Genomic DNA, 11,474 nt, shown 5'->3' with positions numbered 1-11,474 from the left:
TTCCCAACGTGTCATGAGTTTATTGCCACTCTGCCAACAGAGCTGAGGGTTTGGGGGAGAAGGTGAGACCCTAATGACCTTCCCAGTATGGGCACAGAGTCTCTACAGCTTGAACTAAAGGTAAAAGCCCCGGGGGCGGTGCAGGGCTGGAGCACAGGCACGTTCTATGGGGGCTTCAGGACACCTGGGGAGCAGAGAGCTCTGCCAGTTGCCCACCTTGATGCAGCTATGACACACAGTGCATTTACCAGAGAGCAAGTACAATGGCAGTTCCACCACCCCATGGTTCCCTCTAATTGTTCCATGTGTGGAATAAATTTTATATGTGCACTGAGGCAGGAGAGGGTGCGCACCACCCGTAGAAACGCAGGCTGCTGGCTGTGGGTGCTGTGCTAGTCAGCTGGGCAGCACCTGAATCTCTGCTGGGTGACCACCCCCCGTGTTTAGATGCAAGGAACCCTGCCCCACACCCTGCTGCCCTTCAGGGTCCCTCTCAATTCCAGCATCAGGCAGGACAGATCCTGCTGGCTACCAGGACATCACCCAGGGCAGCTGGACGTATCTGATCAAGAGGGGAAGCTGTCTCTTCTTCCGGACGGTGACAGGCGCCCAGCAGAGCTCCGTCTTTGCTGCACAGACGACCACTGCCCCCGTCCTCCAAGGGGCGCTGTGCCGAGTGGCTGAGCACCGCACAGGTAAGGTGGACAAGGCGCTCTCTGGCTGGTCTCCCAAGGCTCTAACCAGGGCTGCATCCTGCTCCCACTGAAGTCAAGGCTCTGACTCAGAGTGGTGCAAGTCCTCGGCCTTTGGCGCCTCTTGACTGGGCACCAGGGCAAAGTGAGCCACAAGCAACGTGCTGGCCCCAGGGCCGAGCCCCGCAAGGGGGGTGGCTGCCACTGGCCGGGGCACAAGTGTGGTGCATGTTCCAAGCAGGAGGAACGCACCGCTCCCCACCCCACCCAGCTGGGAGTGCGCTGCTGGCTCCGAGGCCCGGCTGGGCAAGGGCAGCATGGGGCAGGGAGGGGGCGCGTGTGATGCACAGGACGGCACAATCTGCCTGCCCACGGTCCTGCTTCCTGCTCCCTTTGGGCCAAGAGATGGTGGCCAGCCCCAGAGCCAGGCAGGGCTGGCGGAGAGGATGCTGGGGACCAGCCTGGGGCCGCACCCCCTTGCCAGGCTCAGAAACTAACGGCGTGCTCCTTGCCAGCCCGGTCGTACTCTTGGATCTGAGCCTTGATGTGGGTGAGCTTCTTCTTCAGGTACTCGCAGCGCTCCTGCTTCTCCAGGAAGGCCGGGTCCTGCCAGGATGGAGGAGCCTGCGTCAGCATCGCCAGTGAGGTCTTGGCCCCACACCCCCACCTGCCCTCAGTGTTCACTTAGCAATGACCAGAGACCAAAGCAGGGCTGCCGGGGTTTGCTCCTGCTCAGGCTCCAGCCAGCGTACTCCCGACCGTGGGGAGGGCTGCAGCCAATGCTCCCACTCGTCTTTTAACATCTACGGGCAGAATAATTTTTGTTATGTGCACCAAGGCAGGTGCAGACATGCACCATACATAGGACCATGCCACCGGCTGCAAGTGGTCTGCTGATCAGCTGGGCAGCACCTGACTCTCTCCTGGCGGCTGCCCCAAGTGCTCGGCTTACAGGGAACACTGGCTGCATCCCCACTGCCAGCCATGGGGCCCCGAACAGCTCCTGACCGAAGAGGAGATGCAGGAGTGGGACTGTTCCCTAGTGCTGGGGCCCTTGGCTGGGAAGGCCCATGCTTGGTGGCTGCCCTGCTGGGAGCTGGCTCAGGCAGGCCAGGATTGAGACAAGGCACAGGACCACGTCTGGGGGACCCCAAGAGAAAGGCCAGGTCTGTCTGCCTCCCCATTAGAGTCACTCAACCCCATTCCTGGCTCGTCCATACCACCAGGGCTCCGCAGCCGCACCAGCGGGGCCTGGCTTGTTTTGGAGACCTCGTTAGCCAGAGGTGCCCCGAGTGGGGCTCAAATGGGGACATGGGTGGAGGAGCCTCAGGGCACATCTGCAGCACAGCTGGGAGGCGTCTGACACGCCCAGCACTGAAGGGACAGCACAGCAGCCTGGGTCAATGGGGCTGTGATGGAGCGGGGGGAGTGCATGTGTGAGACTCAGGCTGGATGTGTGAGACAAGCAGAGCAGCTCCCAGCAGCTAAGGATGACCCTGGGGCTATAACCTGGGCTGGCAGGTAACACCTCTGCCCTGAACACAGAGGAGGGAAGAGCTGAGCTGGGTTTGATTCTGGGGTGGCAGTTAGAAGCTGGAGGGGAGACGGAGCTGGAAGGCAGCCAGCTGGGCGAGCGGGGAAGCTACACCCCAGAGGGGCCCCCCTCGGGCTCCTCTCCCCAGGACGGGTTGGAATGACTGCCTCTGACTGCTGCACTGACGCTTCTGTGAGAAACTGGGCATCTGTTGCCTAATAAACCTCCTGTTGTACCTGCTGAGTGAGAGTCACTCCTGCCTGCGGACAGGGTGCAGTGCATGGGGACCCCTGAACCCCATCACAGGGTGCGAGCTGCCATGGCCTCACTGGGACCTGACCCAGCTGCATGGCTTGCACCCCACGGGGCTCAGGCCACGCAGCGTATCCCTGCCCGTCTGCCACCCAGGCAACCCCAGCTCCACACCCCAACTCACCCTCTTTTTCTTCTTGTATTCGTTCCAGATGTGGGAGACCCGGCTCTGGTCCTGCGGAGCAGAAAGCAGCGGGTGAAGGGGCCCGGCCTGGCAGCAGGGAGCAGCCCCAGCCAGGTCGGGTCCGCAGCCGAGGGTGCAGGAAGCAGAAATTCCTTTGCCCAGAAGCCCTGGGAATGTTTTTCGGGTCTGAGCAGGACTCTTTCGGGTCTGCAAAAGCAGCATTTGCTGACATGAGCCCATGGCCCTGGAAGGCTGCGGCGAGCTCTGGTTGTTAGCTGCTAAACAGCTCGCTGGCTGTGGTGGGTTGGGGCGGGAACCCCTCCAACACTCTGGAAATAGATGAGGAAATTAACTCGCCGTCAGCCGGGTGCCTGGCAGGACAACTTGGACAAGGACCTGGCTGGGGAGAGCTGCTGCTCTTCGAATCTGCTAGCTGATGCCAGCTCTTGGAAAACCAGGGCCTGCCCCGGACAATCGTGGGTGTCTTAAGAATGTGCGTGTGCAGGGGGAAGGGGACATCGAATTCCAGGCGTGCTGGACTGAAGGCAGGGCTCTCTCATTAGCTGCGTCACACCAAGCCTGCCCCTGCGCGTGCACTGGTGTAGCTCTGAGCATGGGGTGTGGTACACAACCGGACCTCCAAGCGCACAGCTGCGAGCTGGATTGGATCCCAGCAAACAGTACCAAACTCCAGCTTCCCCACTTCTCAATCAGCCCCGGGCATCAGCCCCAGCAGGATCAGTGCAGATCTGTGACCACCAGGGTGTGACCTGCACTGGCTTCCTCCAGGAATGGCTGGAGGAACTCAGAGCACGAAGCTCTGTGGCTCTGCCAAGGAATGTTCCCGGAGAGCTCTGTCGTGAGCCACAGCCCTGCAGTGGTTGCTTGTGGCCGGGCAGTCAAGCCACTACTGCTTCTAGCCAGGCTCCAATAGCTCAAGCCAAATTAGGTACCAGCTGCTGCTCCCTGGGGGTGCCCAGCCCATCTCGGTGGGCTCTCCAGCTCTCCTCCTGAGCCAACGCTGCTGGCAAGGGGCCAGCCAGTTCCAGCGAGGGGTTTCCTGTAGATTGTTCCTGTCCCCTAAGATCGGCCAAACTGGATCAGACCAAAGGTCCATCCAGCCCAGCGCCCTGTCTGCCGCCGGCGGCCAGTGCCGGCTGACCCAGAGGGAGTGAACAGAACAAGGAATCATCAAAGTGATCCCTCCCTGTCACCCATTTTCTGCTTCTGACATACTAGGGACACTAGTCCAGCCCAGCCTGGCTAACAGCTGTGGAGAGATCTCACCTCCATGAATTTATCTCGCTCTTTTCTAAACCCTGTTGATGTTCTGGTCTTCACCGCCTCCCCCCGCGAGGAGTTCCGCAGGTTGTGTGAAGAGAAACGTCCTGCTGGTTCTAAACCTGCTGCCCATCAGTTCCAAGGGGCGACCCCTAGCTCTTGTGTGGTGGGAACAAGTAAAGAACTTTTCCTTTCTCACTGTCCCCAACCCACTCATGACTTTATAGCCTTCTGTCCTCTCCTTCCTTGGTCTCCTCTTTTCTGAGCTGAAAAGTCCCAGTCTTTTTAATCTCTCCTCACAGGGCAGCCGTTGCAAACCCCTCCTCCTTTTTGTTGCCCTTTTCTGAACTTTTTCCGGGGCCAAAATACCCCTTTTGAGATGAGGCAACCACACCAGCACCCACTATTCAAGAGGTGTTCGCACCATGGATTTATAGAGATATTCTCTGTCTCTTCTCCTATCCTATTAGGACATCAGCTGAGAGCCCTCAGCTCAGCTCACCAAAATTCCCAGCTGCTGGACCAGGCTGGACAGGACGCGGTTCCCATGCGACGAGAGGCCCCATATCCCATCTCCTGCCCTCTGATAAGCAACTGACCTGGCTGTGCGTGCGAGACGGCAGCCTGTGCATCATGGCCTCCAGCTCCTTGAACTTCTGCAGGGCCACCTGGACCTCCTGGTGGAGCTCCTTGTACTCTGCGTACTGGTCGTTGAAGACGGCCTTGTACTTCTCTCTCTCCTCCGGGTAGCAGATCTCCGGGTACTTCCTACCCGACCAAGGAGGTTTGGGGGGAGGGGAAGGGAGGAAGGAGTCGGTGTGAGGTGGGCGTGGATGGATCCATGAACGGCAGGAGAACGTTAAGCAGGAGGGGGCAGAGGAAACCAGGGACGTGCTAGGCAGGAAAACGCCTGCAGAGCTCGGGGTGCTCAGCAGAGCCGTTCCGGCCAGAGGACGAGGTGCAGTGGCCGCCCTGTGGATGGGGGAGGGAAAGGAGATTGCCTGGGCCAGCAGCCGGCCATGATGCCAGCAGCGACCTGCTCTGTTGGCTTTGCCGCTGAGCCCGGCTGTTCTGGGCTGCAGGATGTGGCCTTGGCTCCCCACTGCCCGCAGAGAAGTGGGCTCGTGGGGGGCGAGGCACAGCAGAGCAGGCTGCCACTGGCACCACGTGGTGTGTGTGTTTGGGCCCCCCGGCTGCTGCCCCCTGCCCTGGGTAATCCCAGCCCAGATGTTCAGAGAGGGGACGGGGCCCAGGGCATGGGGGCGCTGCCTGGGACCCCATGACTGGGACACTGGGAGAGGGGTTGCCCCAACCCTGCCCCCGCCCCGGGACAGCCCAGGTGCTCAGAGATTATGTGCATCATAGTCCTCTCGAGAGGCTGGGGCCCCATGGTACGGGCACTGCCTTGACACAGGGAACCCCTGTCCCAAAGAGCTCCGAGCTTGTGTAGACACAGGCAGGCTCGTTCTCCCGCTGGGTGCAGAGAGATGCAGTGACCAGGAGGGCCGGTGACAGAGGCAGGCCTTGGAGCAAGGGACTCTGGGTCCCTGCCCAGCACCTTAACTGCCAGGAGGGTGACTACAGCCTAAACCCATTGGTACCAGTTCAGCCCCCGCCCCACCCACCCACCTGCTGCTGCTTATGCCAGAACCGCTGGCACCCAGCCCTGAGCCGGCCCCCACAGCCAGGACACGAGCAGTCGTTACTTACACAACGTAGTCAGGGATGACGTGTGGCTTTGGGGTGTGCCCCGTGGGGATGGAGCAGCTCTGGACCCCCGAGGCCTCGCCCTTCTCCGAGAAGCACAGCTGCTTGGTGACCTTCCCCGGCGAGCCCCCGGCCGGCCCCACCTCGTCCTGGAAGACGATCCGCTTTGGCCTGGCTCGCAGGAGGGCTGGGTTGTGCTTAAAGGGACAGAGAGGCATGAGGCTCAGCAGCGAAGTGAGAGCTGCACCAAGGGGCACAAAGGCTCCATACCCCACCGCCTCCAATTTCTGTGCACAGTGTAGTCACTAGAGGAAGACATTGTGTTCAGTGTTCCCCAGAAGCAGAGCTCTTGGGTGGCCGCCCAGGAGAGAGTCAGGGGCTGCCCAGCTGATTAGCAGAGTGCCCCCGGCTGGCAGCCTGTGTTTCTATGGGTGGTGCGCATCTGCACATGACACACAACAAAATTTATTCTGCACATGGGTGGAAAAAAAATTATAGGCAATATTGCCTGTGCCAGGGAGAGGTGTCCACACTGCGGGGAGGGAGGGTTTGATCGCTTCACCCAGAGAGACAGAGATCTGCACTAGCTTGGGTAACAATAGCCACCGGAGTATGCACAGGACCTTGGGTAGGTCCCTGAACTAGCTTTGATCTAGAGCAGGATGGGCAATTTTTTCCACAGCGGGGCCACTCTGTGAAGTTTGTTACTAGTCATGGGCCGGCTCCGGGCTGGCTCTGGGTTCTCTTGGCAGAGGCCGGCCCTTGGGCAGAAGGGGTCGGGCTGGGGCGCTACAGAGCGAGACCAAGATCGTGTGAGCGTAGAAGAGAAACACTGGGTGTGAGGTGGACTTAGTGGCACAGATGGAGCATGTATGGCAGTTGAGTGTGTGTGTGGGGGGGCACAGACTGGGGGTGTCGGTGACACAGTGCGCACTGGCTGCTGCTGGGCACGTTTCTGCGAGAAGCCGCCCTCTGCCTCCATCAGGGAAATCTGTCCCTGTCTGTTGTCTCCCCTCCCTGGCTCTGCACTCCTGAGTCACTCACCAGCCACGCTTCAGCCTGGAGCCGCTCCGCTGTGTGTGTCTCCTTCCCGGCCCCGGCTCTGCAGAGATGGGGCACAGGGGCAGGGGAACCCCCTGACTTCAGAGCTATCCCCCCCGCCCCATGTGCAGCTGGCAGGAGAAGCCTAGGAGCAGCTCGGCTGCAGGCAGCGCACAGTGGTAGGGGGGCGGCTGACCACACGCTGCTGGCTGTAAGTACGCACACGCTGCCGCCCAGCCGGGCGAGCCGGACAGAAACGCTCAGTGGGCCGGATCCAGCCCCTGGGGCTGATTTTGCCCATCCCTGATCTAGTGGCACTTCCGGGGTTAACCGGGAGCCCTGGTGAAGGCCACCACTGGCTGCAGCTGGTGGTTTGCCCCATCCTTCTTAGGACTCTCTGCTGCATCTCGCCCCATGCAGTGCAGCAGGGCTGGGGGCAGAGGGCCAGGTGAGTCGCAGCCCTGGCACCCATTCGCACCAGGCATGAGCCCTCTCCCCAGCACAGTGAAGCTCCCTGCAGGCCTGGGGAAGGGTGGGGGGCGGTGGCAGGCTGGAGGAGCGAGGGGGCGTGGCAGAAGTAGGAGGGGGCGTGGCTTCGGTGGCCAGCGTTCTGCCTCCCTGCAACGCCCCATAAGCGCCTTTGAAACATGAGCGTAATGGGGCTTCCGTGGCTTGAGTAGGGGCCACGTCGGCCACTGGAGCCTTCCAAGTGCTTTGCCTCCTGCAAGGGACAAATCCTGCCCCGAGCCAAGAGAAGGCGCTGGGCCTGGCGGGAGCCAGGGAAAGGGGCAGAAGCTGCCTCCTGCTGCGGAGGGGCACACGCCCCAGGGAGCGACTCACCAGCGCCTCGACGGCTTCCCGCTGCTTCCTGGCCATCTCATGCCTCCACATCTTCAGACACACCAGCGCCCCGGCCAGGTAGAGCAGCGTGGTGAGGAAGAGGAAGGCGATGGCGGCCACCTGGCCCCCCTCCACCCGGCAGAAGGCAGCTACCAGCGGGTTGCTGGCGAAGAGGGAGTAGCACAAGCCGCCGCGGTTCACGTCGTTGACGTAGACGATGGCCGCTGCCATGTAGAGGAGGAACATGATGATGTTGAGGGCGAACTCTGTCAGGGGCCACCAGTGGGAGTCCAGGAGGATGGTCCGATAGTACAGGGTGACCCCCAGCCCCAAGAGGATCACTGTGACCAGCCACACCAAGCTGGCCACCACCAGCACAAAGGGGGTCATGGGGCCGTAATAATTGTACCCGTAGGCGCCCCCATAGAGGCCGTCGGAGAGCAGGTTCCCACCGTACAGGTTGTACCACTGGTAGTCCTTCTGGATGTAGGCACAGACGCAGGTGAAGACCATGCCGCCAAAGAGCAGCTCCAGCCCGGCCAGCATCCGCAGCAGGCCTGGCCAGGACTTCATGTAGGAGTACTTGCGGCTGTAGGCTTCCAGCTTCTCCTCGTAGCTTGGCAAGGTGGGAGGGCCCAGGGGAGGCGACATCTCTGGCTCCTGGCTTGACTCGGAGGGGCTGGACCAGGCGGGTTCCTGGAAGCCGCTGCTGGAGCTGCCATCGTGGGCTGCATCTAACAATGGACTTACAAGTGGGGAGCACCAGCCGCCGGGCTCAGGGTAGGGCAGCGGCAGGGACGGCTCAGGCTCTCGCCTCCACCTTTGGAAAAAGTTCTTCCATGACCGGGGGATAAAACGCCGGATGGGCTTCAAGGGGGAGGCCTCCTGGTTCTCTGCGCTGCAGGGGACGTCCCCGCTGGGCGGCCGGGCGGACAGGGGAGGCTCCCGGGCAGAGGAAGCGAACGAGCCAGATGCGTCACTCTTGGGCGGGTAGGATCTGCTGGATGCTCTGGTCCAGGCTGGCGACGGCCACGTTGGCCCGGAGGAGTTCAGCGGGTCTCCACTGGGCTCCGCGATGGGCCGCCTCTTCTCGCTGCAGGAGGTGGACTGCGCCATGTGCCCAAGGTCCCTTGTCTCGGCGCTGTGCCGTGTCACCGTGGCGACTGGCGATGCCCTGCGCTCTGCAGCCTGGCCGGGCACTGCTGGCGCTGGAGGAAAGAAACAAGGACAGCTTAACGCTGCGGTGAAGCGTGTCCTGGCACCAGCGCCATTCATCCCATCGGCAAATACAATGCCCTGAGTGTGAGCTGCCCTCTCGGCCCACCGCCCCCAGGCTTTGGTCTCAGCCCTGCTGCCAGCCATCGGGCAGTGTGGCCTAGTGGCTAGGGCCCAGCCAGGAGCCCTGCGTCCCAGCCCTGCCACTTGACCTTGGGTAAGTTGTTCTCCATCGCTGGCCTCCTCTTGTCTGAGCCAGTCAGGCAGGGACTGTCTCCCGCTGGGTTCGCAGAGCGCAAAGGGGCTGTGGTCTCGGTGTGTGCCGGGGTGCGACGGTGGGGGCGTTCCAGAGCTGGGCTGAGAACTCAGCAATACCCGTGTAGCCGTCTGCAGGTCCTGCCCAGCCAGTCCCAGCAGCGCCCAGGGAGCAGCCTGATTGGCTTGCGCTGATGTCACCCTGGCTCTTACCCACCTGCTCCTGCTTCTTCCATTGGCCCCTTCAGCACCAGCGCATGCCAGGCCTTGGGTGCCCACCCTGTTCATACCAGAGCCAGGCTGTGCCAGTGCAGCCTGTCCCGCCTGATTGGTGAATCAGGAGAGAATTTCTCGGCTGCTCAGCAGTTCATCGGCCGAACCCTGGAACCGCACAAGCCCCAGGTGTGAAACGCAGTAAAACAGCGCAGCTCTGGGCTGGTGTGGCCAGCTTCCTCTGGGCCTGGCCAGCAAGCCGCTTTCCTGGCCCATTTGGCTGCTAACCTGCCGCTGCCTGGCACATCCGTTTCAGAAATAACACCGACAGCTAACAAAAGAAAGGCTGCCCCGCAGCGATCCCGCTAGTCGTTTCCAGCCACATGCAGGCTTTTTCCACACGAGTGGAATATTTTTTTTAAAAGAAGTGCACCAGGACACGTGCGAATGGGCACCACCAGGAGAGACGCAAAAGCTCAGAGACTGTCCCTGCTGGTTCTTGGGTGGGGATGTGGCTTCTCCCTTGGGAGAACAAGAACAGCCATTCAGGCAAGGTGGTGTCAAGAGAACCGCCGTTACTAGTGACACACAACATGCAAGTACAAATTTCGCCCTGCTGTCGGCCTGGCTGCCCTCTTAAATCTGGCCAGCACCACTAGCTGGCTCACAGTCAACATAAAGAGTTGCTACCAATGTTCCCTCTCACCTTTGTCACCCAAGTGTGGGATAATTTTTCGTGTGCACCGAGGCATGTCTAAATGTGCACCACAAGTAGAAATGAAAAACCCAGGGGTGGGCGCTCTGCTAATCAGCTGGGCGGCATTTGAATCTCATCTGAGCAACCACACAAGCGCTCAGCTTATGGGGAACACTAGTTCCTACCCTCTGCATTCACCAGACCAATGCCACAGGCTGGGCCAGGCTAATGCCACAGGAGGGGACATTAGCAGCCCATGGAAAAAGACACGTACAAGTCACTTCTGTGTGTGTGTGTGTGTGTGTGTGTGTGTGTGTGTGTGTGTGTGTGTGTGTGTGTGTGGAGTGAAGTGCAGAGTGGAAAACACCTTTGGCTGGATTGATCTGGGGGAGTTAACAGCTTGAGCAGCCGCTTGTTGAGCAGAAAGACGGGACCATCTGCCCATGGAGACTTCGCTCATCCAGAGATTCCAAGCTCCTGGGGCGTTCGCACTTGGGCTGGCTGGCAATCCAGGCTTCCTGGGTTTGGTTCCAGGCTTCAGAACCCCTGCCCAAAGCCTTGGAAATTTTTCATACTCCCCCCAAAGCATCCCTAGCTAGAGAGGTGCAAACAGGACACCGTCCACCCCCAGCTACACCCATGGCAGCACTCACCGGGGGGGCCGCTTTCCGGTCCCCACTCTGTCTGATCCGGAGCACGGAGCTGAGCGTCCCCCTCGGCCGTCCCAGGTGAGCTGCGGCCCTGTGGCTGCTCCGGAGTGGCCTCCCTGCTGCCGGGGCGGTGTGAGCCAGCGCCTTTTCACACCGCGCGCCCTCCCGATCAGCGTTGTCCGGAGGGAAAAAACATTTCCTTGAGAAATTCCCGAGGGGCCCTCGCGAGCGGGGACCTCCTTGGCTTGTCTGGACAAAGCCAACTGCGGCTGGGTCACCGCCCTGCCCTACCCTGGAAGTCCCGCCAAGGGGACGCCGAGTTGCCGAGGCCGCATGGCCGTGCTCCACAGGGGCCCAGCAGCTTCGCTGGGGGCTCACTTCTGCTCCCAGCGTGAATCCCCAGCAGCAGAGCGGACCCGGGTGGTACTGCTGGGCCTGGCGTGTAGGATCTGCACCAGCAGCAGGATATCTCAGGCCGCGCCAGCCTTCCTGGTGTGGCCGCCGGTTGCAGCCTCGCTCAGGAGGGGAGCAGCGGGTTGAATCCGCCGGGATTTCAAACAGCGGGAGCCCTCCCCTGCCCTTGCAGGGCTGTGGGCTGTGGGGTACGTCGGTTCTGGGCTGAGCCTCGCCCTCCCGCAGGCCTCACGGCCAAGCTGGGGGGCGGTGAAAGCACCTGGCTGGCTGTCCAGAGGGGAGTGGGGCGGTGCCAGCCTCCGATGGCAAACAGCGAGTTACAGATTAACTGGGCCCAGGCAGCCCCGTGTGCAGAGCTGAAGCGGGGTGGTTGTGCTGCTAGGCACCAGCCTGTGGGGGAAGTTCTCATGGAGGCAGGCGGCACTCAGCCCCAGGCTCCCCTGCCCACCAGCCACGCCGTGCCGAGGGCACGGCCTGTAGGAACAAAATCCGGCTGGCT

The 11,474-nt window shown here is 61.3% G+C and overlaps 1 protein-coding gene across 1 annotated transcript; it reads right to left on the bottom strand.

Annotated features, from left to right (window-relative positions):
* OCEL1 (occludin/ELL domain containing 1) lies at positions 1-10,696 on the bottom strand. Its single transcript, XM_074978290.1, has 6 exons — positions 10,565-10,696; positions 7,532-8,739; positions 5,654-5,847; positions 4,543-4,711; positions 2,663-2,713; positions 1-1,298 (listed from the first exon to the last, which is right to left on the bottom strand). Exons 2-6 carry the CDS (start codon positions 8,645-8,647, stop codon positions 1,179-1,181), a joined length of 1,650 nt encoding a protein of 549 aa, XP_074834391.1. The 5' UTR covers positions 8,648-8,739; positions 10,565-10,696; the 3' UTR covers positions 1-1,178.
* Between the last annotated feature and the right edge of the window lie 778 nt (positions 10,697-11,474).

This window comes from Carettochelys insculpta, chromosome 27, assembly GCF_033958435.1.
Source record: "Carettochelys insculpta isolate YL-2023 chromosome 27, ASM3395843v1, whole genome shotgun sequence".
Taxonomy (NCBI): Eukaryota; Metazoa; Chordata; order Testudines; family Carettochelyidae; genus Carettochelys; species Carettochelys insculpta.
Note: the sequence above shows the minus strand (reverse complement) of the source record. Positions and strands in the feature narration are given on the sequence as shown.